The sequence below is a fragment of the Halichoerus grypus genome, chromosome 5 (genome assembly GCF_964656455.1).
Source record: "Halichoerus grypus chromosome 5, mHalGry1.hap1.1, whole genome shotgun sequence".
In the NCBI taxonomy this organism is placed as follows: Eukaryota; Metazoa; Chordata; class Mammalia; order Carnivora; family Phocidae; genus Halichoerus; species Halichoerus grypus.
This window is the reverse complement of record NC_135716.1, coordinates 153,433,635-153,459,692: the sequence shown is the minus strand read 5'-3', so window position 1 is coordinate 153,459,692 and position 26,058 is coordinate 153,433,635. Positions and strand designations below refer to the sequence as shown.

The 26,058-nt window shown below is 44.5% G+C and overlaps 1 protein-coding gene across 2 annotated transcripts in view; it reads left to right on the top strand.

Annotated features, from left to right (window-relative positions):
* The first annotated feature begins 77 nt into the window (after window positions 1-77).
* The window catches only part of RNF220 (ring finger protein 220), a 214,319-nt gene continuing 188,338 nt past the window's right edge, over window positions 78-26,058 (top strand). Inside the window, exon 1 of one of the 2 annotated variants that reach the window (XM_078073250.1) lies at window positions 78-813. In XM_078073250.1, the coding sequence (XP_077929376.1) occupies window positions 189-813 (625 nt within the window). In that variant the 5' untranslated portion in view covers window positions 78-188. The remainder of the gene's footprint in view (window positions 814-26,058) is intronic. The other variant, XM_078073251.1, reaches the window with a different exon arrangement.

Sequence of the window (26,058 nt, the reverse complement as noted above, 5' to 3'; positions counted from 1 at the left end):
GGGGTTTCCCTTTTTTTCCTCCCCCCTTGACCTCCCTCCCCCCTCTTTTTTTCTCTTTGCTGTTTCCGCAGGTCTTAGAAGGGGATGATTCCCCAGTAATATCCCCTGCCCTGATCCAAGGTGCCGCTCGGCCTCCCTCCCAGGGAAGACTGCTTCTTGTGTGACACGAGCCTAAGAAAGAGACTCCGATGGACTTACACCGGGCAGCCTTCAAGATGGAGAACTCATCCTACCTCCCCAACCCGCTGGCATCCCCAGCACTGATGGTCCTGGCGTCCACGGCTGAGGCCAGCCGCGATGCTTCCATCCCTTGTCAGCAGCCACGACCCTTTGGTGTACCTGTCTCAGTAGACAAGGACGTGCATATTCCATTCACCAACGGTTCCTACACCTTTGCCTCTATGTACCATCGGCAAGGTGGGGTGCCAGGCACTTTTGCCAATCGTGATTTTCCCCCTTCTTTACTACACCTCCACCCTCAGTTTGCTCCCCCAAATCTAGATTGCACCCCAATCAGTATGCTAAATCATAGTGGAGTGGGGGCTTTCCGTCCCTTCGCTTCCACTGAGGACCGGGAGAGTTATCAGTCAGCCTTCACGCCGGCCAAGCGACTTAAGAACTGCCATGACACAGAGTCTCCCCACTTGCGCTTCTCAGATGCAGATGGCAAGGAATATGACTTTGGGACACAGCTGCCATCTAGCTCCCCCGGTTCACTTAAGGTTGACGATACTGGGAAGAAGATTTTTGCTGTCTCTGGCCTCATTTCGGATCGGGAAGCCTCTTCTAGCCCAGAGGATCGGAATGACAGATGTAAGTACTTCGGTGTGAGCCTTCCCTACCCCCGGCAAACCCTGCCTCACAGTAGTGTTCAACAGGTCGCTGGCAGTTTTCATGCTCCTAGGAATGGGGAGGGCCAGGTACTTCCCACTCGATGGCTGCGGAGTGCTAACATTTACTTGTCTCTTGTCGATGAGCATTGACAGTTCCGGGAGGACATGTTTTTCTGAAGGTAGCCAGAAGCAAGTTGGCTCCACGCTGCCTCTCCCTGGGGCATGATTGGCTTATTCTCTGGGGATTCTGGAGTGAAGAGGGGTGCTATATATATACTGGAGTGAATGTCATTTTATTAGAAAGTATAGGTTCCTAGGAAATTTGGGGGGCCTGAAGAAACTCATCCATCCCTCCTCTCTTTGCTATCCTCATTATATTTCTCTGAGCATTTTTTTTTTTTTTTTTAGCTTTTCCATTGTATCACATCCAGTGGACTCCACGTGATTTTATTTTCCCAACTCTCAGCCCTTGTCCACATGAGGCTATTTTTCAGAGAAGGACAAAGGTGTCGTCAATCACCATAAAGCATTTCAAACAGCTGTGTTTTCCTTGCGATCGCAAGGCTAGAAAGCCGACTTCTCTTGGGATTTAACAGGTTTGCTGGATGCTTATCCTGGGGCTCACTTTTAGGACTAGACACGGTTGACCTGTGTGACTGCTCCATATTTGATGTTCACAACAATTATTAATTTCTGCTTATGGAACAGTTTTCTCGTGTTCTCCCAGTGCCTCGTTGAGCTTTGGCGACCCTCGCTAATAGTTGGAACTAAACCTTTATTTGGAACTTGTAGACCAGGAGTGCTGAACCCTGCAATCTTCTCCTCTAATAGAATCAGAAAATAATTGTGTTCTGACGCTTTTGGGCTATGGGTAGGCAGAGCAGTTTTCTTCAAGCCTGATGAGAATTTATGAACTGAGGGTGTTTTTCCACCCAACCCTTTGTTCTAAGATTTGCTTCATTTTATTTTCTTAAGAAAACTACATCTGAGGTTTGCTTTCCCCTCTTCTCTATTTTTTTGTGCTCCTGTCCTCTCCATAACCACCAACACGAATACCATTTTTTTTTCTCTTCTCTTTATGATGCCGAGGAGAGTAATAGAGACATTGCCGCTCTCTCCCCTGTCGGCACTGCTTCCTCAGGCTGTCTCCTTGAATTAGGCACTGTGTTAACTTTCCTGCGCTAAAAGGCATCTGCCTAAACCCAGCGTACCTTTTCAATAAAAGTCATCATAAAATCAACCTGCCTTGTAAATCCATCGCTCTTTGGTTTTGAAATATGTAGCAAGTGTGTCTTTTATGTCAGCGTCTGTAAGCCCGAGACCTCCCCACTTCAGGGACAAGCTGCCAGCACGAGTGCCCGTGTGTTCTCTCACTTTGCTTGGGCTCTTCTTCCTCTGTCTCCCCTTCTGGACAGCTGACGTGTGCATTACCATCTTGCTTTCCCGGTATACCTGCTGAAGACACTGGCGTTGGGTTGGATCTGTTGTGTTTCACTTTAGTGCAGTTTTCATTTGTCAGCGTGCAGGTGATGGAGGCAAGCTGTAATCTGACCTCTGGCTAAAGCTGGCCTGGGTGAGAGTGCGACGGATTCTGCCCCTTTTTGCTCCAAATACAAGTTGAAGATGCAATCCTCTCAAACCTAACAGTGCTGCAGAGTAACATCTGGAGATCAAGATTCCTTTCTTCTCACCCAACAGATCCGGCTGGTCTCCATTTTTCTCTCTTTTTAGCCCAAACCTGTGTCAGACCCCCAGAGCAGGAAGAAGCTTGTTAGTCAAGTCAGAACTCATAGATGTGTCTATCCATTCCCCCTCCGAGTGTCAAAGCCATAACTCTTCTGTTTGCTTGGTTTGCATTGTGTGGTGGTGCCATCCCCCATGGAGATGGATCCCTCACGCAGGAATACGCCTGGGTGGAGAAAAATTAAATGAGTCTATCTCCCAAAGTGAAATGGAGTTCTGACCTTGAAATTAATGAGATTCTGATCAGAAGAGTGGGGAAACTTCTTTATTTCAAATTGTAGTGTTATAGAAATTGGAACCCTTTCCCCTTTTATTTGCTTAAAATATTCTTTCTTTAGAGAGTACTTTGTCTTCTCTTTTTTCTCTTGCCCAAACATAAAACCTATAGGCGTGTCTATGAGTGTAGGATGTTTTGCACAACCACATTATTATCTAGAGTAGCATTTGTGACTAATCTTTAACAAGAAACAAAGGTGCAAAGTGAAGAGGAGCCTCTTAGGCTGTGATAGCCCTGGATCTGGGCTCCTTCCTCCTTTTCTTTCCTTAGGTGGCAGAGCAGCCTTCCCAGGGCTGTACTGGGTAGCGTTTGTGCTTTTGAGTTTGAGTTTTTGGAAGGCGGGAGAAACATTTTTCTGTGGGGAAGGGTTAAGAGGCACTGTGACAAAGTGTGCAGCAGCTTTCTTGGCTCCTGTCATATGCCGACGTGTGTCGGAATATTTATGGTCTGTTTTATGTAAATACATATTTAAGGGCCGTTAGAAGGCCTGATTATTCCCACTAGATGCCTTTCAGGTCCTCCCTACAGAACCGTTTTGAAATAAGTAATATTTCTCAGATAATCGAGTGACAGTGTACAAGACTGCTTCCAAAGGGAGAGCTTAAGGGGCAGATGGGGCAGTGAGGGGGGTGGGGAGGCCAGAAGAGAAAGGATAGAAAGTGTTCAAAAGAGCAAAGTAATAGGATGCAGTGGCTTTTGGTCAGATTGCCAAAATTAACTATGTATATTCTAGTTTTTTATTCTTAAAATTTAGAGTTAATTTCTGATGTGGTTGACTTATTTTTCAGTTCTCTTCATATAAATAAATTTTTCTCGTAAAATGTAAAAAAAAAAAAAAAGTGGTTTAATTAAATACAACAGTAAAACTCCTAAATAGGCACTTAGCTTTAAGGGTTTTTTTTCGGGGGTGGGGGGCTGAGTATGGGTGTGTGTGTGTGTGTGTCCTTTCCTTAGAGTAGAAGTTTTATGACTGAGTTTTAGGTCAATGAAAAATCAGTTTTACAATGGAAACACTGACAATTTTTACTGTCGCAGCCACCCCCTGCTCACACACTGCATCCATATGCAGATATGTCCACATGTGAGAGCATTTGAAAGAGGGGCCTGCAGACATGGTGTAATGCACACGTGTTCTTTCCTTAAATCTGGGTGCTGATAGGCAGGATTTCTTTTGTAATTAAATATGCATTTTTGTAGGCCAAAATGTAGCTATTTGGGTAAAGTATTGTCTCTCCTAGTAGATGATTTCCAGTTCTTGCCTGTTCATCTGCCTGGCATCACAGGTGATCCGTGAGGTAGGTGTTGGGTTCCTTGGAAAAAAAAGAAGCCTTTACTCGACAGGACTGACTTATTTGCCCTGGAGAAAAGGAGAAGTGTTTTGTGAGAAGCCGTTCATGGAGGATGCGTAATTCCCCAGGAAGGGAACTGAGGTAACTCCTGTTTATTGTCACTCCCTGAACCAGTCTCCAAGGCTTCTTGTCCAGGGAAATGATGCTAAAATTTATGGACCAATTACGAATAGTCCACGTGTGTCTTACATATGAAGTGTCTACAGATATGTTTCCCAGGGCTTTTAAAATAAACATTTCCTCATTAAGGAAACTTTACAACAAAAGGGAAGATAAGTATTGTCTGCTGCCTTGTGCTAGAATCTATACATTTATTACCCCCTTAGCACCCTGGCTCTTATCATGTGTATTTCCTTGTTCTCTGTTGGCCATCCCTGGGCCCAGATTCCTGCCTGGGTGATACAGGTTTTTGGTTTTGGGTTTTTTTGTTTTGTTTTGTTTTGGGTTTTTTTGGGGGGGGGGGCAGCCTGCCAGTCATTCCACTCAGTCAGCCCAAATTGGAGTTGGCTATATGCATGTTCACCAAAGGGCTGAGAGGAACAAGAACTGTCCCAGTTGGAGCAATGACTGGCCCTGCCTTCTGATTCATCTCAGGGATGAGCACTGGGCATTGACCCTAGAGTGGCCCTGTTTCCTTGGCCCTTGCCTGTGTCAGGCAGATTCACAGGTAGGCAGGAAACGGGGTGGCTCACAGCAGTTCCTGGATGTTCTGCTTTGCTCTCATCTTTGATGTATTTGAAAAGTCATTCTTGAGCCCAAAAAGCCCTGAGTAGGAGATGGTATTTTGTACTCAGGGGGAGAATGTGTCTTTATAAAGGCATGTATCGTCGAAGATCCTGTGTCCTAACAATCAGATCAGCTGAGCCCACATAGGCCCAAGGGCAGCCTGGAATGAGGAGTCCCAGCTACATCATGGGGGTGGTATTAAGGGGGATACTTCCCAAGGACTCTGGGACTGGAGTGGCCAGGGACCCTAACCTGGGCTTTTAGGAGAATTGCTTTTGCTGGGGAAAATGTTTGGGACAGTTGTCAGGTCACCAGGCTCAACTTCTGGATTGTAGCTGGAGCAGATGACCACCGTGAAAGGGCCAGCGGATCACCAGAGGAGATGGGTCAGATGGTTCCCTCCGTACTGACTGCCCAGAGCTAGCCCAGTTGTCGCTCAGCTGCTCCCCAATTTCTCCCGGAGCCCCTTTTCCCCTCCCTCTGGGGATGGAGGGCAAGAACTGCTGTGATGTGTGGTTGTTTCTGGTTGTTCACTCCCAGCACAGTCATGGAGACTCCTTTTCATGCTGCTGGGTTTAATTGTCTTGTTGGGATAAAGAAATGTTTGCACAGCTAAAGTGGGGCCGGGCTGGACGGGAGCAGTCCCTGATGGCTGCAGAGCCATCTGGCCTGGCTTGGCTTGGCTCATTGCGCCGCTCGCCCGCCGCCCGCCCGGCGGCTGGGCTCGCTCCCGCTCCCGCTCTCGCTCTCTTCCCCTGTCCTCGCTCCACGCCGCGCCGCTCTGGTCGGCGGCTGCCTCCTCGCGCGGCCGGAATGCCTAATCACCATGGTGAGAAAACGGACACCGCAGCCGTCCTCCCTCCTCGCCTCGCGCCCTCCCTCCCATCAATTGTCATGCAGAAGTGATCCGGGCTGCCGTTTCCTCGCGGCCGCCAGCCAGCCCCTCGCCGCTCCCGGCAGAAGGGTGGCTGGTAATTGATCGTTTGGGGGAGGGGGCGCGGAGAGGCGCGAGGCCCGGCCAGGGGGAGGAAGGACCACAGAGCGGGCACCGTTGGCTCACTTGGAAAGGACCCCCCAGCCTCCGCCACCGAGATGGCTTTCAAGTGGTTTCAGAAATGTTGGTGACCTCGCCATCGCTCGGCCGGACTCGGAGGCTGCGGGAGAACTCCGGGCGCTGCCCCAGGGCCGGGCGAGCCTCGCGCCGCCGCCGCCGGCGCCCGGGACCCGCGGGCCGGTCTGGTCCCCCACCCCCGCCCCGCCCCGCCCTCCACCTCCCCGCGCCCCCAGGTCGCATTAGGAACCGAGCCCTCGGTCGGTTTCCTGTCCTGTCGTCTGAGCCGCAGAGGGAGTGTGGGGACGGGGTGAGGGGACAGGGAGCGAGTGTGACCGGGGAGGGGGGCACGCCCACGGGGGGTCGGGGTGATGGGGGATAGGGCGGGAGGTGCGGGTGGGCGGGTGGCGCTGTGAGGAGGCGAGGGGACCCCGCGCGGGCGTGGGGCGGCCAGCGCGCGGGGAGGGGGCGTGGGGGGGCGAGGGGTGGGGGGCGGGAGTGGGAGGAGGGTGTGGGGGAGGGCGCGGGGGCGCGTCGAGGAGGACGGACGTGTGTACACGCGCTTCTGGAGCTGGCATTTCCCTCGGCACCCGACGACTTTGAGGTTTCTCCTGTAGATTTGAAATGTTTTCCCCGTCTTGCTTTTCAAATTTGTAAAACGTTCCGGGAAATGTTTCCCAAGCCCTGGGGTTCGTGAATCCGCAGGATGGCTGGTATTCGGGCGAGGCGAGTCTCGGTCGCCTCTGCCGGTCTGAGGCTCTCAGCCAGCACAGCGGGGCTTGTTAAAGTCCGGGCAATTTCTGGAACTCTTCCCACGGGAAGTTTTCCGGGGCTGCCTTCCGGTCAGCGGCCCCAGGTTGATTATTTGGTGGCCCTTTTTTGTTTGAAAACAAAAAACACACATTGTATCCTAATAACAAAAGTTGCTCTCCCTCCCCGTCCCCTTTCCTCATTAGGCAGAAGAGGAAACTGAAAAAATAGAATTATATTTTCATATTAGTTTTTCTTATTTTTAACCCTTGTTAACTACATCCATCTGGTTAATAAATATTAGCACACATTGAAATGTATTCTTTGTAAATACTCGGCATTTGGAGTGACAATACTTTTAGTATAGTTATATTTTCATAATGGTTTTTCATATTTTTAAGTCTTATTAACCACATCCATCTGGTCAATAAGTATCAGCATACATGTTGGAATGTACTCTTTATAAATACTTGGGATTTGGAGTGATGATACATTTTAAGTGTAAAATCCACACAATTGTAACACCAAAATTACAGTAATCTTTGGATTTGAATATTCTCTTCCAGCAGCTTAACAGCATTTCCCAGTGCCATTTCTCCCCAAAAACAGATGAACTGCAGACTTGAGGATAACTTATTGCTGTAGAGCAGCTAAAATGCCTTCACGTTTTAAAAAAATACCATTTAAATTGTGGCGTTTGTGGCTGAACAGAACCTACAAGTGTGTGCTGTGGGTGGGAATTTGTAAATATCTCTTTCTTTGGGCAAGGAGGAGAATTTTCTGCAAAAGAACTTTCACCTACTTAGTCTCTCTCTTAGGCCCTTTCCAGGAAAAGATCCTGATTTGGGACTATGGGTTTAGGGCTGGAGAAAAGATAGGCTGTGGTATGAATCAGCAAACCTGGTAGATGCTAAGTAAACAGGAGGAATTCATTCCCTTCCATTTTTACCCAATGGATTAGGTTTTTCTATAATCTTAACCACAGTTTAGTTTTAGTGCTAAAAAAAATTTCTGGGGCATTGGTGCCAATCACATCGAAGGGTTCAGTAAGTATTAGTTGAGTATTAAATAAATTAATGGTGTTGATTATAATCTAATTTTTCCTCCAAGTTTTCAGCAGTTTGCCACTCTTCAGCATTGTGCTGGATAATATCTATTAGACTATGCTATCCCAAAGGTGTAGAGGTCGGAGGAAAGAAAAGAAGAATTTATTTATGCCTTGAGATTTAATAATGACAAAAGTAGGGAGGGAGTTTTTCAAGAGATATGTGAAATTGCCGTTCTCAAATATAGACTTATTGTCTTGATTATTTGGGGGTACCAAAAGAATCTTTCCTAGCTTAAAAAATAATTTAAAATTTGCTTTTCTCACCTAACACTCTAGAAACCTAAGATCAGAGGCTATCCCCTTCCCAAATGTTTTCTCACAGCATTACATCCCCTATCATGGAGTCCACAAATGCTGACCTGCTTTTGATGTGTATTTTAAAAAAACAAGTTCCTACCCAGGTCTTGGTTGAGGCTGGAATCAGACAAGTGATGTGGGGGTTTTGTAGACACATATAACCATCTGGCAATTCAGACATTTGACCGTCAGTTTTCTCTGTGGAATGTGTTCTGATTGAAGATGACCTAGAGGAAATGAAAGTTGTGTTTTTGGGGGGAAGACATGGTGCTGCATCCAGTACATTCTGTTCAGCAGGCATGGAGCTTTAGGAAAGTCTAGAGCTATATGTGTGAAGAAGGAACCTTTTGGTACAGTCTCATGAGAAATCAAGCCCAGTAAGCCTGAGTGTGACTCACCAGATGAGGGTTGTCTTTTTCCACTGAAATTCATTTGCAGGCTGAGACTTATGGCTTTGCATCCATCTGTGAGAAAGCTGTAGGGAGGCGGCAAGGGCCAGCCCTGGAGAGACCTTTGCTTTATTTTCAGGTATATGATTCCCATTTAGGTGCCAGCTAATCCTATAGTGCTCTCATTTGGCCTTGCGTTTTGGGTTGGTGTGATTTATACCAAGTCATTGTGGCCTAGCAGAATAAATGCCTGTGAGAGGAATAAATGTTGCATTTACGCCTTTGAGCCTCAACTTGAAGATGTTTCAGATCAAAGGTGGGAAGACAATATAACGTAGTAGTTAAGAGTTCAGGCTCTGGAGTAAAATCCTGACCCTATAGCTTACTTACTCTGTGACCCTAGGCAAATTACTTGACCTCTCTGGGTCTTGGTATTCTCACCTGTAAAATGGGCATTATACAACCTTAAAGGGCTGTTGTGAAGGACTGAATGAGATTAAGTACACAGATAATGCTCAGAACAGTTCCTCATACATAGTAAGCATTCAATACATAATGACTTATTTCAAGGATAATCTGGTGGTATAATCTTCATTGTTAGAAGCACTGATGTAGCCAAACACAGGGTCATTAACAACTAGCATGTATGTAGGATCCTTTCACACACTCATGCCTTATGGCAACGTGGAAAAAGGGAGAGATAAAGTCTCAGAGCCCTTTTCTGTGATAGCCAGCTGCTTCACCTCCCTTCATTATTACCCATCCACCAGGATTAGCCCTGGTGGCCCTCTGACCTCTTTCTCCCTCCGTTTTATTTAGAAGCAAGGCAATATTAGAGTTAAAGAAACCGAGTCTGAGTCAGGAAGGGACCTGACCAGGGTTAGTTAGGTATCTAGGCAGTGGCCCAGGTCAGAGAATCCAGATCTCATTATATTTTCTTATTCTGGAACTTTGTATTATCAGATATCACTTGAAATAAATGGACCATTAGAATTGTTTGTGGTAGAGATTTGAGCTATATGTAATCAGATTTTCTGCAATGGTATTTGGTATTAGAATTCAAAGTCCCAGAGTTTTTAGTATGTCCCTAGATTTTAAGTTACACAGGCACTCTTACCCTCTTGCCTGTGTGAGAGAAATCTGTGAACCTTCCCCCATCTGTGTGTGTCACAGTCCCACAGCATGATGGATTGTCTCTGCTTGGGGGAGGCTTAGGACGGGGCTTGAAGGGGCCTTGTAGGTCAGGAGAGAAATACAGCAGCAGGACTGAGCTGGGGGAGCTGCTGGGGAGGGATTAGCAAGGGAAGCGGAGGGCAGGATTGGGCGGGGATAGGCCTCTTCCATGGTGTCTGTATGCATTTTCCTAGGAGTAAAAGAGGGCTGTCCATTACCCTGAGTGCACAAATAAACTCAGTGTTTTCTTCTTTGTAGAAAAAAAGTCCCATGGGGCTTGGGAATATCAGAGAATGATTCTGCACATCAGTGGGAGAGGTGGGGAGTAGGGGGATGGGAGTGGGCAAGACTGACCTTCTGCCGGAGGACCTTGGATTTGAGTCTATTATTTAAATATAGTGGCTCGGATTTGAAAAGTCTCCTGTTCACGTATGTATGTAGCAGAAATAGCCATTGGCAGCCAATTGAGGCCGACTCCTCAATCCTTATCAGTTCCTTCATGGCTCTGTTGCAGAGAAGGGGTTCAGGTCAGTGTTGGTGGTAAAGAGCACCCGCTTCTCCTCTCTCCCTATCCCCAGTCCTTTCCACATAGGGACACAAAGGTGTACAGGAGGTAGGAAGGGAAATGCTCACCATTTTTAATTTTGAGTTGCTAAAGAAGGGGGAAAGTCTGAGATTTAGGCCCAAATGCCAAAGTCAATGGAAGGGAGGAATTCCAGGAAAGAGAAGAGTTGGACCCAAGAGGTGGATGGAGAGGTGAAGGCAGTAGAGTGTGCTAGGGTAAGGACTCAGCAGGACTGCAGTTAGGGCCTAGGCTTTGGCTTCCTTCCTGAGCAGTAAAATTAAAAAAAAAAAAAAAAAAAAATCCTTAGAACAACAAAAGTCTGGACGCATGGGCTTCCTTCCTGACAGGCCAACCTGGTGGGGCTTCATTCAGCCTGAGCAGCAGTCAAGGCTGATTTACTGGTAAGAGATCCCAGACAGACATTTGGGCTTAACCCTTTCCTAACTGCAGAGATGCCTCATTGCCAACGCTGCCCTCTTCTTACAGCTTCCCATCGTGGTGTGAGCAGCTTCTTACTATCATTTGTTCTTTATTTAAAGAGGGTACCTGCTGCTGAAGGGCCTAATACCCTCTTCACGAGAAAGCTGAGTCTAGGAGAAGTTGAATGACTTGAGAGATCTTACCATCAAGTCTCTGAGAGAGCTGGCATTGTGGCTTACGGCTGATTTACCTCTCAGGCTCTTGGTGACATTATATTGACTCTGGAGCATTATTTCCATCTTTGGTCATGGGCAGTGCCTCCTGGAGTCTGTATTGGGGTGATCCTATGAGCCCCAGTTCTGCCTCCTTATAGTACTGGCACCGAGAAGGAACACTGCTGCTTATTTTAGGTGTTTATTGGTGTATTATGGATAAAACTGGCAGAGTACATGAGGCATGATTCAGTTTCCATCTTGCTAGTATCATGCACTCATTAATTCATTTAATTATTCAGTAAGTATTTACTAAGTACCCGCATTGTTCCAGGCACTATGCTAAGTGCTGGGGATACAATGATGAGCAAGGCAGATTATATATAGTCCCTGCCTTACTAGAGCTTAAAGTTTAGCAAGCAATTGCAGGATGTTGTGAAAAGTGCTACAATAGGGGAAGTATAAAATGCCATGGGATTAGAAGCTGGAGCACCTAGTCTTGTCAATGAGTGTGGATAACTTTCTGGAGCTAGTGACCTTTAAGCTGGTATCTGGAAATCAAGAAGGAATTACTGTATTCAGAGGGGCTAGGTGTGGCAGTTTGCCTTACTGGACAAAGTATAGCATCTGAGAGTGGAAGAAAGAACTCCACAGAGCTGCCAAGGATTGCTCATGATAGAGTAAAAATAGAATTTCTGTCTGCCAGGACCTGAGACATGACCCTGGATCTCTATAGTACTTCATCCTATAGCCAGGTGTTCGTGAGAACATTCGTTTGGTGCTTATATGCTTCTGAAGCCCAGCATCATGTAGGGTCTTGTTTTAAAAGTAACTTTCTTTTGTTTTGTCTGTTTGTTTTGTTGAAGTATAACCAACATACAATAGTAGATATAGGAGATAACATACAGTAGTAGAAACATTAGTTTAAAGCATATAATATAATGATCCAACAATTCTGTACGTTACTCAGTGCTCATCAAAATAAGTGTCCTCTTTATCCCCTTCACCTATTTCACCCATCCCCCACTCACCTCCCCTCTGGTAACCACCAGTTTATTCTCTGTATTTAAGAGTCTGTTTTTTGGTCTCTTTTTTCCTTTGTTTGTTTTGTTTCTTAAACTCCACATACGAGTGAAATTGTAGGGTATCTGTCTTTCTCTCACTGACTTAACATTATACCCTCTAGGTCCCTCCATGTTGCAAATGGCAAGATCTCATTCTTTATTATGACTGAGTTATATTCCATTGTATATATATATATAACCACACCTTCTTTGTCCATTCATCTACTTGAATGGGGTTGCTTCCATATCTTGGCTCTTGTAAATAATGCTGCAGTAAACCTAGGGGTGCATATGTCTTCTTGAATTCGTGTTTTCATTTTCTTTGGGTGAATACCCACTAGAGGAATTCCTGGATCATATGGTAATTCTAGTTTTAATTTTTTGAGACTGCTCCATCCTGTTTTCCACAGTGGCTGCACCAAGTCATATTCCCACCAACAGTGCACTTTTCCTCCACATCCTCACCAATACTTGTTATTTTTTGTGTTTTTGATTCTAGCCATTTGACAGGTGTAAGGTAATATCTCACTGTGGTTTTGATTTGCATTTCCCTGATGATGAGTGGTGTTGAGCGTCTTATCATGTGTCTGTTGGCCCTCTGTATTTCCTCTTTGGAAAAATGTCTATTCAGGTCCTCTGCCCATTTTTAATTGGATTATTTGTGGTTTTTGTATTGAGTTGTATAAATTCTTTATCTATTTTGCGTATTAACCCCTTATCAGATATATCACTTGCATATGGGAGAAGTCCCATTCAGTAGGTTCCCATTTTGTTGGTTTCCTTCGCTGTGCAAAACAAAAACAAAAACAAAACAAAAGTAACTCTCTAAAGATAAGCCACTATAAAATACTTTCTAATGACATATGATATCTTAAGACCCATGAGCACCCAGAACCATGCTTGGTACAAAGTACTCAGGAAATATTTGTTGAATATGGAAGACCATTACCCTGATGATGTTTGGGGGGATAGATTAAGGGCCCTGGTCTTTTTACTCAAGTTCATGCTCAGCTGTATACTTTGCCTGCACAGAGATCTGATAGGTCCCAAGATCTAAAGTACTCCCTGACCGTTAAACTAAGCCACACAGTACCCAGGATTCTTGGCAGGATTTCTTGGCAAAGTTTCCTATGGGAGGTGCTTTGCTCAGGCGTGACTTTCATGAGGGAGGTTAGGCGTGTAGTGCCAAGACTATTGAAAAAGGAAAAAAAGAAGGCAAGGCAAACCGTTGTTCCAGCCTGGCACACATAGGCATACTAAAAACAGTTCCCTCCAGCCAGGGCCTCGGTACTCTGCCATCCCGGTTGTGGTTTTCCTTCCCCTGGCCTCTTATCGTGGCCATCACTCAACATCCACAGCATTTCCTGTAGAGCGCAGTGCTCAGGGCTGTTTGCAGAGGAGTCAAAAAAGTAGATGATACTTCCTCTTCTTGAGGGCCTATGGTTAAGGTGAGTGGTTAGGATGTATATATGAAAAAAAAAAGATAATATAAAATAACAGACAACAGGGGCTCTCTGGGATCTCAGGAGTCATTCCCAAGGCTGGGTTTCTTAAACTGTGATCTGAGGACCACCAGCTTCCCTACCACTTGTGGTGGTAATAGAGGAAGGGGTGGTTTGGGGGTGGGGTGGGGGAAATATTACCTGTAATGCAGATTCCCAGGGCCCACTCCAGACCTCCTAATCAGAATCACATGGAATGTGACCTGGAAATCTGTATATTTAGCAAGCAGGTGATTCTTAGACTCCTTAAAGTGTGTGTGTCACTCACCAAAGGTAAGAGTCTCAGAGGGAAGTTTTCACCAAGGAGTACAGCTTTGGAGGAAGGGCAATCAGTATGGGCAAGTAGAGAGGAAGAGGCTGGGATCCCAGCCAGAAGCCCGGAATGGTAAGAGTGAAGATACTGGATCCACTTAAGACGGTATCTTTCTTCTCCGGTCTCCCGTTAGGCGTAGGATCTGCCCAGCTGCCTCTAGTTGCCCCCTTGGCCTTTGTTCCTCCTCGGGTTGTTTCCCTTTTCCTCCCTTATTGCTGACCGGCTGATCGTACATGCTCAGACCGCCCCTGTCTTGGTACAATACTGTAGTTCTAAGGTGGCCCAGTGGAGGGGCTCACGGTGCTTAGCCAGATGTGAGGGAGCCAATGAGCGCTTTGCTGCTTCCTGGGCTCCAGCCAGCTTGGCTGCTCACTTCTGTTATACTGCCGAGTTGGGGCTAGAGAGGGGTTTTGCCAGCCTCCTCTCTCCTCTTGCCCAGCCCTTAAGCTTTCTTCTTATGCTAAAATGCTCATTTGTAAAGAAATAAGGGTTAGTGGAGGGTTGGAGGGTTAGAGGAATCTCTCAGAGGCTGAATTAGTCACCAACACCTGCAGACTGGCTCTCTGCTTCAAGCTTTAACCCTTCTGGGGACAGCTGCCAGTGGATAGAAGGTTAAATGAACCGCGAGTGGGGGCTTGGTTCGAGGTTCAGACGGTTCAGCCCCTGCACACTGGCGGATACTCTCATCAGTGTTGCTCATGGACTTGGGGGTGGTGTCCTTTTCCCGACACACTCTCCCCTTTTAAAACACTCATCACACTGTATTGTAATCATTTGCCTACTTGCCCCTTATGTGACTCTACCCAGTGTTTCTCCTCCTATAGCACCTGGCTCAGTAAATATTTGTTGTGAGAGTAAGTGAACGCAGGGTCACTGTTTCCTCGACCGAGTTATGCTGAGTGTTGCCAGCTGGCTCTACCCTCTCCGACATAGTCTGAAGGACCACACAGGATCCACCGCAGGGCTGGGCACGCCCTGGCACATTGACAAGTGGGAAGTGATGACTAGAAATAGAGGCTTTGGAAACAGCTCAGCGACAGGCCAAGAGCACAGAGCCAGAAGCTCCAGCTTCTCATTTACGAGCTGTGTACCTTTGGGCCCGTCCCCTTCTCCCTGAGCCCCAGCGCCTCATATATAAAATGAAAGGTGGCAAACAATCCTCGCCCTACTTTACAGGGTTGTTGAATCAGGAAAGATAACACAGATGTGTTTTGTCATCCAAAAGTTACTGTATAAATGGCACACAAGCCCACAGACCACAAATAACACGTACGCATACCCCATACAATGTATTCATCCCATTCCAAGAGCATCTGTCTAAGGAGCAGCATGGTCTTGGGGGAGCTAAGCGGTTTATGAAATACCTGAGTGTTCAACCTAGAGGGAGCCCTCCTACCTGCAGTTCCAGCCTTGCAGCCGGACTCCAGAAGAGAGGCTACGTTCCCCGCCACCGGCTGAAACATTATTTTCCTAGGTGGTTTGGGACAAAAGTTTTGTAGACTCTTTGTGGATGTAGGTTGGCAGGCCACTTTCTGTACAGCTCTGTGACATCTGAGCCGAAATATTATTTTGCCGGATTCCCACTGAAATGAATTCACCCTCTGCCTTTCTTCTCAGCACAGTTCAGAGCGCCTTTCTTTTTCAGTTCCCAGGGCCTGTGACTCTATTCCTACTTTGGGGAGGGAAATATTTTGACTTAGAGGCAGAATGCCTTGGCCTAAGGAATGATAGACAGAATTGAGGTGAAGAGGGCTTTCTGCCCTGGAGACCTTGCCTAGGCTGCAAGAATAGCCATGCTCTCCAGGCGAGTATGACAAGATGAAGAGGGCCATCAGATTTGGAAGGATTTGGAGGGACTTGCCCCGCAGGCGAGATCTTTAGAAGTCGGAGCTGAGCCAGGAGGATTGGAAAGAGCAAGCATTTGAAAAAGGCTTTCCTTGTGCGGTAAACTTCATTGTGTGATTATTTAATAGACCATTAACAAGCAGATTCATTAACAAGATCTTAATTAACAAGTTCCAGGGTTATTCCTCCAACTTCCCAGGGGAACTGTTCTCCTCCTATTTAGTCCCCGAGACTTCCTATCCTCCTTAAACTAACCATACCCAGACGCATTTAAATTCAGTCTTTTTATTGCAAGAAAAATGACTGCGGGCAAAGACAGGCACGTAGCACTACTCCTAATAAGAAGAGCTAACACCTTTCGAGTGCTTTCCACGAGTCAGACACTGTTCTGAGTGCTTTACAAGTAATTGTGTGTTTAGTCCTCATAAAATCCCTTTGAGATCGATATTGTTATCATGTCCATTTTACAGGTGAGGAAACTGAGGCCCAGAGCATTTAAGCACTATACCCACGGTCACAAAAGCAAGAGATAGCAGAGATGAGATTCAGATGCAGGCAGTCTGGCTGCAGAGCCAATGGGAAGGAGGAAAACCCCAGGAGAGGGAAGTGTATGGGTCAGATTCGTGAGGTAATAAGAACAAGACTTGTATCTGTTCGTGGTGCCCCAGACACTTCTCGGCACCTCATGTCTGTATGCCAGGCTGTGTCCCCACTGGAAGAAATTGTGGGAGTCCTTTGTAGTGAGGCAGCCCTAAGGCGCGGTCTCTTTTGGCCGGCTCACAGGCCTCTGTCGCCCTACCTGCGCTGGGAGTTCCTTGAGGCAGGGACTGTGTCTTATCTCTGTTCTCAGTCCCTAATGTGTTGTCTGGAACTTACTAGTTATGATCTCAAACAAAACAAAACAAAAACCAGTTTGTCACATATACCCCTTGATAGGAGAGGGGGCAGATGGTTTAGCATCTGCTAACTCCTCATGCTGTTTGTGGGTGCTCTGCGCGCCACAGATCGAGCAGCTCAAGGAGAGCTAGCTCTGAGACAGGACAGATGCGTCTAGCCTTTCTGTGCCTCAGTTTCCTCAGGGTAGAGTGGGACTAGCACTAACACCAGTCTCCTGGGGTTGTTAGGAGGATTAAATGAGTTATATAAGATGCAAATAAAGTCCCAAGAACAGTTCCGGGCACAAAGTAGGCCTTTAATACACGTTAGATTTAATAGTCACTATCACAAGGGCTCTGGCACAGTTTTGAAGTCCCTTGAACCAGGCTCTTCCCCCACCAGCCTCTATTCTTTTTCTTTTTTTTCCTCTAAATTTTTATTTAAATTCTAGTTAATCCCAGCTTCTATTCTTGATTACATTATAGGGGCAGTGACTGGTGAGCCCTGATCTCTTATGGGTTTGTGCAGTTTGACGGTTCTTTCTATAGCTGAAAAAAAATTCCCAATTGACCTTAAGGAGCTGGTACCTACAGTGTTGTCTTTCCCTTCTTGGCTCCAGTAAAATGGGGGCTGGAGCAAGGAGACTACAGCTCACCTGATGATCCTCCCCTTTTAACTACCCTAGCTGGCATAGGGTGGAAATAACCAGAATTCCACGCTGAACTCCTACCTGGGGAAGGACAGGGAGCCATCAGGACTTTATTTGGGAACAAAGGGTTTGGTTAGTCTTGTTCTTGGCCTCTTCCTTGCCAGCCTTTTGGAGAGCAAGCTTGTAGACTCTGCCAGCTATGCTGGGGAGAAGATAAGAAGTGGCAGAATGCCGAAATCACTGGGAAATCTGACCTAGGAAGGAACTGTTGCAGGTTGCTTTCTTTTGCTTGTTCTCTGATTACTTACATGGAGCTTATGTGAAGCTATGTTTTCCCCTTTATCCGAAAAAAACAATTACTTCTTTATCCAGATTCTCATCCCATTTGTACATTCTGTAAGTACCCATCTCCTCAGTCTCAACCTGAAGAACTACAAGAGCACCCGTTCTCACACTGGCTACTTTTGCTCCCTCTCCAGGATCCACCCCCTACCCCATCATCTTTCATTAACGATAGATGTTCATAAACCCCCAAACTGGCCTCCCTCTTCCCAACTTAGCATCCTTGTGTTCTTTCTAAGTAGCTTGGCCATAATATCACTTTCTTTAGCAGCATTCTAACTTCTAAGAAGCTTAATAGGCAAGGAGATTGTAGGGTCTTTGACTTTCTCTGAGCCTCAGCCCTAAGTGGTTTATTCTATTAAGCTGATTCTTGGTGGTGGATAGAGCTTTGCTGGATAAGAAGTTGGGGATGAGGAGGGGGGTTGCAGTTTGAGGAATAGGATCCTTTCACTCCCTCTTCCACTGTTCCCCACCCTCAAACCCATTCCTGCACTAGGATCCTGTTTTTAGAGCTCAGGAATGAAGGGGGTGGTGATGGAGCCAAAGCAAAGAACTTTTCTTTGAGGACTTAAGAAGTTGGCTTTTTTTTTTTTTTTTTTTTTTTTTGAGCTGTGCTTTCCTCCTTACCTCTACCCTTCCTGCCCATTTGTTCTTCTTCTTCAATCAGCCACTTTGGGATTTTTCCTTTTTTTCCTTCCACCCTTTTGCCTCCTCTCCAATTCTAGCAACAACAAAAAAAGAAGCAATGAATAAAAATTATGAACTATTGATTCAGAGAGAGGAAATCCAGGTGTGGAATGTAGGAGAAGAAATAACAGATTCAACTCTAACAAAGGAAACAATGCAGAATTCTTCTCAGTGTTCTTTTTCTTTAGAGTTACACCAAGATGAATTTATTCCTTCTGATATTTTGGCTCAGATTAAAGATCTTCAGGTTTCCCTATTAACATTCTCTCTTGGTTCAGAAGGGCCAGCAGGTTGGGAGAGCAGGGCGGGGGAAGAGTGTTTTTTGTTGAATCATGTGGAGTTGCAGGAAAACTATAAGGGAAATTTGTGAGCAGGAAAAACAAGGTTGCTGGAGAAGTGAGGAAAGGAAATCAAGAGTGTAAGTGTAGAAAAAAGTACAGCGAGACAGGTGAAGCGGGGGCTAAGAGGTACAGACTTCTAGTTAGAAAATAAATAAGTCAGGGAGGTGAAAAGTAAAACATAGGAAACATAGTAATATTGTAATAAGGTTATATGGTAACAGATTATGACTGCATTTATCATAGTGAACCTTGTGTCATGTAGAGAATTGTCAAATCACTCTGATGTACATCTGAAACTAATATAATATTGTATGTCAACTAGATACTTCAGTAATAAGAATTTTTTAAAAAGTACAGGACAATCTTCTCAGAGAGGGCAGGAAGAAAACCAAAAGTGACCGGAAAGCTAAAAAGAAGGAAAGAATACTTGAAGATGGAGGTGGGAGGATGATGGAACATTTGAAACATTTCAGGGAATTATGAACAATTTGTTTCATAACATACCCATTATTGATGAAGGTGTAGGGACACAGGGCCTTGTACATAGCTGGTGGGACTGTAAAGTGCTATAGTCTCTTTGGAGGGCAATTTGGCAATATCTATGAAAATTTTAAATGCAAATATCCTTTGATAGTTCAACTGTAGGAATCTATCCTACATATATTTAGTCAAGTACATAAAGATATATGTACTTTATAATATTGTTTGTAATTTGAAAAACTAGAAGCAACCTAAATGTACATTGATAGGGAATTGGTAAATTATGATACATCTATATAATAGAATACTAGGTAGTGGATTTAAAAAAGTAAGTTAGGGGGCACCTGGGCGGCTCAGTCGTTAAGCCTTCAGCTCAGGTCATGATCCCAGGGTCCTGGGATCGAGCCCCGCATCGAGCCCCGCATCGGGCTCCCTGCTCTGCGGGAAGCCTGCTTCTCCCTCTCCCACTCCCCCTGCTTGTGTTCCCTCTCTTGCTGTATCTCTCTCTGTCAAATAAATAAATAAAAAGTCTTTAAAAAATAAAAATAAAAAAGTAAGTTAGGGCCGTAGGTGCTTATATGTAAAACAAGGTACAGAGAAGTATATGACCCCTTTGTATAGAAAAGAAGATACATACATATATATCTTTATATGCATATAAAACTTTTGGAAGGGGACAAAGGAGGTTGTTAACAGTAGTTTTATTGGGGGAGTATGACTGGGAAGGAAAGTAGAAGTAATACTTTTTATTTTATGCTCTTCTGCAATATTTGAATAGGTAACATGTATACGTACTATTTTTATAATTTAAAAATCTAGTTTATGATTTAAAACATAGTTTGGAGGTGCTAGTATAGAAAAAGGACATTAGGTAAAAACTAAAGATATCTGAAGTATGAACTTGAGTTAGTAATAGTGTATCAACATTGGCTCATTAGTTATAACAAATGTACCATGCTAAAAATAAGATGTTAATAATAGGGGAAACTGGGTGTGAGGAATATGGGAACTGTCTGTACTATCTTTGCAATTTTTCTGTAAATTTAAAAATTTCTAAAAAGTTTATTATAGAAAGACAGTTTGGGGCGCCTGGATGGCTCAGCCAGTTAAATGTCCAACTCTTCATCTCAGCTCAGGTCTTGATCTCAGGGTTGTGAGTTCAAGCCCTGCATTGGGCGCCACTTAAAAAAAAAAAAAAGACAATTTGGAAGACTATATTATGGGAAAGGCCCATGACCTAGCATTTAAGAATTGAATCTTAGAGAGGTGATTTGATAAAGCTGGATGATTTCTCTAGTTCTAGAACTCATTACTGATTGGTTCCATTTCTTCCAAATGCCAAGTGGAATGGGGTGGATAGTCACAATTGCTGCAAGAAAGTGTCTGATTTTGTTGTTGTTGTTATTTACAAAATTAATTTTTTTTTCTGAATTAGTTTATAAAAAGGTTAAAATAACTGATGGTTATTTCCGCTTCACCACCCAAAAAGTGCAGACTGGTGCAGGAGCTACCTAGTGAAGGGAGTTTAAAAATGAAGAGACTTAAAGGTGGTCAAATGCTTGCTACTTTCTTCAAGTGAGCGAGATGGGGTAAACAGAGAGCAGATGTGAGGACTAAGTTGTATTCCACTTAAGCAGTTCTGTTTGTGGTCATTTATATGAGATTTGGCACTATGGCCCAGTAGGAACAGGACAGAAGACTCTATCCCTAAACCATCCTCTAAGTGGGCTCTCTTCCCTTCTCATGCACTGGTCAGGGCTAGTGGTGGCCATTGGCTGAGTTCTTTGCAGGATTAGGGTCTAGAGAACGCAGACCTGCCATTGGCTTAATAGGGTATGTGCTCTTCTATATTTCTGCCTCTGATACTAAGAAATGGTTAAGACCAATGATAAGAATTTTCCCTTTGAACTAACTTACATGCCAGCCAGAGGAAGGCAGACTTGGTTTTACCCTTCCGTGTAGTAAAGGGAGATCTCTAGGCCTTACTCCCAGTTGGCCCTGGCACCCAATTCAGAGGAGGGATCCTTTATAGTATTGGATACAACTAACCACTGACTTCATCCTTCTCGGAATTCCCACTCCCTTGGCTTCTGGGACATTACACTTCCATTGTTCTTCCCTTACTCCTTTCCCCTTGTTTCTGTTCTCACTATACCTGTGTTTCCCTGTATGACAGCACTTAACAACTTCTTTATTGTGACACAGTATCTTGTCAATTGGTGAGGGGAGTAAAGTGCTGTGTTCGTCTGTAGAGGAGTGTTAAAACCGCAGTCAGCTAAAAGTTGGTCTGCTTTTTAATGTCATCATGTGCTGGCAATTTTATTTTTTATTTTTTTATTTTTTTAAAGATTTTATTTATTTATTTGAGACAGAGAGAGCACATGAGAGGGGTGAGGGTCATAGGGAGAAGCAGGCTCCCTGCCGAGCAGGGAGCCCGATGCGGGACTCGATCCAGGGACTCCAGGATCATGACCTGAGCCGAAGGCAGTCGCTTAACCAAGTGAGCCACCCAGGCGCCCCTGTGCTGGCAATTTTAAACAACATCGGTTAAAATATTTCTCCCCGAAAATATCTTTTGTTGGTCTAAGTTCTAAAAAAATTGCTGTTGTTACTCTTGAGTTTTACTAATCTATGTGTAACTTTTAAATTAGCATGTTTTAAATTCTATGATTTAATAAACATTGTATTCTATAAGGAGGAATTGGGAGAACTTTTAGTTATACTGTGGACCCGTGACAACTGCAGGCTCAGTTCACTTTGCAAGCAAGTGCCTAAAGCTCAGAAGCAGTTGAGCTCACTTAGGAATCCAGCTCCTGTGATATTGAACATTTCTGCATGCAAACGGTAAATTCAAAATAAACAATGAGAGCACGTTAATTGTAAAGCTAAAGAAACAAAAATTGAGTTATTTCAGTCGGCCATTCTTTTTGACCTCTTGGAGTTCTTATTTATGTTTAAACTTTGAAACAGTGAAACAAACTATGAAGTGGGGTGTGACATTTTTGTTTGGTATGTGCATATTTTAGTTCATCTAGTAAATAGTTGACTAGAGTATCTTTAAAAATCAAACATTATTTTTAAATTGTTAATACTTATGTTAAAACTGAAGAATCAATCAAGAAAATAAGTGTTATGATTGATTATGGCGTGATTATTTATTTGTCATAAAAAATAATCCGCCGCGTCCACTATGCCTGGTTTGCCCCTGGAGGTGATGTTTCAACTGAAATATGAACGGTGAGCAAGTGACAACCACATAAGGGTTTGGGTCCTGGTACATGTGAGGGACAGAGAGTCTGAGGGCTGGGATGGAGTGAACTTGGGGAAATAAAGCAGTAAATGAAAGAAAGAGCAGCCTGATATCCATGAATCTTTTAGATCATAGAGAGTTTGGATTTTATTATCTATGCAACAGGAAGCCACAGAGTGTTTTAAATGGAGAAATACCATGTTGCGATTTATTGTTTAAAAGAGACTCTGGGGGCGCCTGGGTGGCTCGGTCGTTAAGCGTCTGCCTTCGGCTCAGGTCATGATCTCAGGGTCCTGGGATCGAGCCCCGCGTCGGGCTCCCTGCTCCGCGGGAAGCCTGCTTCTCCCTCTCCCACTCCCCCTGCTTGTGTTCCCTCTCTCGCTGTGTCTCTCTCTGTCAAATAAATAAATGAAATCTTTAAAAAATAAATAAAAAATAAAATAAAAGATGACTATGGCTGTTGTGTGAATAATGGGTCCAAATAGGGTGTTAGTAAAAGAAGATCATTGCAATAGTCACAATGAGAGAGACAGAAGAAATAGTGCTTTATACTTATTGAAATATCCACAATTTCCCAGAGTAGGTACTCAGTAAATACTAAATAAATAAATTTGTAGAACACTAAATGCTTAAAAAAGAAAAAAAAAACCGCAAAACTGCAACAGAGCACCTGCTGAACAACACGGTGGTAAGCCAAGACCACGTACTGTGGAGTTCAACACATTGGGCTTTAGTTGCAGCTTGGGCTCTTAATGGATGTGCTGCTTTGAGGCAGGTAATTTAAACTCTTGGAGCCTCAGTTTCCTTGTCTGCAAAATGGGAATGAGCTGACTCACCTTTTTGTTTTATTGAAATACTGTATTTATAGCATGGTGTCTGATACACAGTAGCCACTTAGTAAGTGGTGACCCTTATGGTTAGCAGGACATGAGCTAGTGGTCAGTGAAGCTTTGGTGTGGGTACGGGCACGGGGAACAGGGCATCTGGTGTTCCTTAGGCTATCAGGAACACTTCGGACCTTCTCACAAATGAGATTCTGTCTCCTCAATCTAAACTTTTGCTGGCCTTTGAGTAACTGTGTTTGAGAGTCTTAAGAGGAAAAAAATAGAAGAAGAGACCTTTGGAAAGAGACAGTTAAGGGTTAGCATATTCTCTGTCAGCTCAGTTCTTTCCCCTGATTTTGAGAGCAGTCAATCTCCTGTCCCTTCATTTCCAAGTTGAACAGTGAAGTCCTAAGGTTTGTGCTTCCTTTACACACAAACTTAGCTGCTCTCTGAGGCAAGTTTCCAGTTTTCTCTGCAAAAGCTGCCTGGGGCACAGAACGCTCTAGTCTTGTACCTAGTTAAAGACCTCGATTAAGGATGCAATCAGAGCTGTTTGGCTCTTGTATCACTTGACCCTCACCTAAAGTGGCCCAGGCCGCTGGGGTCGCCGCCATGATCATTCCGAGTCTGTGAAGACAGGGTGGAGCTGGAGACCGCTTTTATTCATCGTGGGGAGATAGCTAATTCTCCGGGGGTGATATAGTTTTCTTTTTCTTAAGACTTTCTTGCCAAGATATGTGTGTGTGTGAGTGAAAGAGAGAGAATAAAAAGAAAGAGAAAAAAAGGCCCAACAGTGCACAGAAACTGTTATAGCACAAAGGCCGGGGGAGGGACTTGCAGGGGAAGACAAGGAAGTGATTTTGCCCAGTTTAAATCCCACTTGAACCGTGTGGTTTCTGAGTCCTGAACCTTTTGAGGTTCAAGTTGAGTGCACTCTTGACAAAACGTGATTTTCTGGTTCACATCAAAAAGGCTTTAAAAGACTTCGAAGTCTTTTCCTTGGGACATCAAACAGTCCTCAACAAAGCAGGGTGCTGATGAGATGCGTGCAAATGAACAGATTAAATTCTCCCGTGAGGATTAGATTCTCCTTAAGAAGCCGGCAAAGTTGGAAACACGGGAGACGAGACGAGGCTGTGCCCAAACACGCTCACATGCAGGGACCCCAGAGTGCCCTCATGCCCGCTTCCCCGCACTACCTCCCTGGGCCTAGGGGCTGACCTTATTTGTTATAAGGTTCACCCAGGAGTACCCAGGGAATTAGAAACTGAAAACAAACTCTTCTGTATTCTCTCTCTTGCCTAAGGCAGCACTTATGTTCCCCAATAAAAGGTGTAAATTAACTTAGAAAAGATAGGTCATTCCTTTGAAAAATTGTCAATTGTCTTGGTGGCTTAGAGCAGAATTTTGCTTATTGAACCAGCCTCAATCTTTTGAGAACTAAGGACTTAAATGTCTGCTGCCTTATGGTAAATGGACTAGCCGACTTGAGGATTGGTGTGGCAAACCAACTCGTGCAGTCGAATTTCTGTTACCAAGCAAACCCCCGAAGCTAGTCGACTGCATAGACACAGCTGTGGGTGGGTCAACTGCATCGAGCACCATTTCTGAGCTGAGCAGCTAAAATATTAATGATTAGCTTTGAGGAGGAACAACTCTGACTGAGACCACTCTCTTGAAGAAACCATAATTAGCAATTAAAATATATTTAAAAAACTGTTCCAACCAACAGCTTCTAAATAAATAATTGTCACTGCTGATTGAACTTGTTTTATTTTCCTGTGTTTTTTCTCATCTTTTCTTCCCCCTGCATTACTTACAACCCTGTAAATGCTCAGTAGCTGTTAATATGATTCTGTCAATACGTTTACCATGGTGACTTGGGCTGTATTTGGCGAGCATTTGAAGAAATCAGTCACTGGTTGGAGGGAGGAAAGACAAGCTGTCGATATCCAGGGAAAAATGCTAATAACCCTGGTGACAAATCATCCTCTGGATTCTCCAAGGGTTAAGAAAAAGCACCTCTTAGACATGGGAGCTCCGGGCTAAGTGGTGGTGACTCGTTAGGAAGCACACACATGAGCTGTCACAGACCTGCAATGTCCTTTTCATTGTCATACTTCGTACCTTTCAAGCCACAGAGGAGTTTTGGAGACAAATGGGCCTAGATTTGGATCCTGATTCCCCCGCTTTTTAACTATGTGACCTTGAGCAATCACCGAACCTTCATTTTCCCATTGTGAGTTAGAGGTTGTAATCTGTAGCCTCCAAAGTGGATGGGAAAGACCTTGCACAAAGACATGATTCACTGCTTCTCAAACTCTTCTGGGAAAGTACACAAATGATAAAAGAAAATGAACTTCTGGCCCCTAGCATTGTAATGGTGTATAGGAAATATAACATATTTGGGAGTCTTGTATTACCTTAAATTTTTGTAGATTTTACATTCTGGGTTTAATTTATCAAGACAATGTTTAAATATGCTTATCATTAAGTAAAATTGGTGCTCTGATACAATTCATTAATTGAACACATATTTGTTGAATGCCTACTATGTGCCAAGCAATTCAAGACGCCAGGGATACCACAGTGAATAAGATAGATAAGGTCCATGCTCCCAGTGCCTTACAGCTGCATCAACCAGGAAACCTAGTACTGGATATTTCTCAGGTTCCCTGTGACCCATTTGAGGGGACACCAGACCCCACACCAGAGAATCCTGGGGAAGACCATCCACTGGCTAACTGCCATGATTTTAAGTGGGGAAAGAGAGAGAATCATTAATATTTTGGCATATGTCCTTCCAGAATCCTTTTTATGAGTTGATAGATAAGCTGACAAATATTTTTATACAAGTAGGATCATACTAACATGCTTGTTTTTTCACTTTTCCATTTATTATAGATGATGCTCCATGTCAATAAATATAGATCTATAACACCATCCTTAAAAAGCTACTTAGTATTCCATTGCAGAGATATATCATATTTTA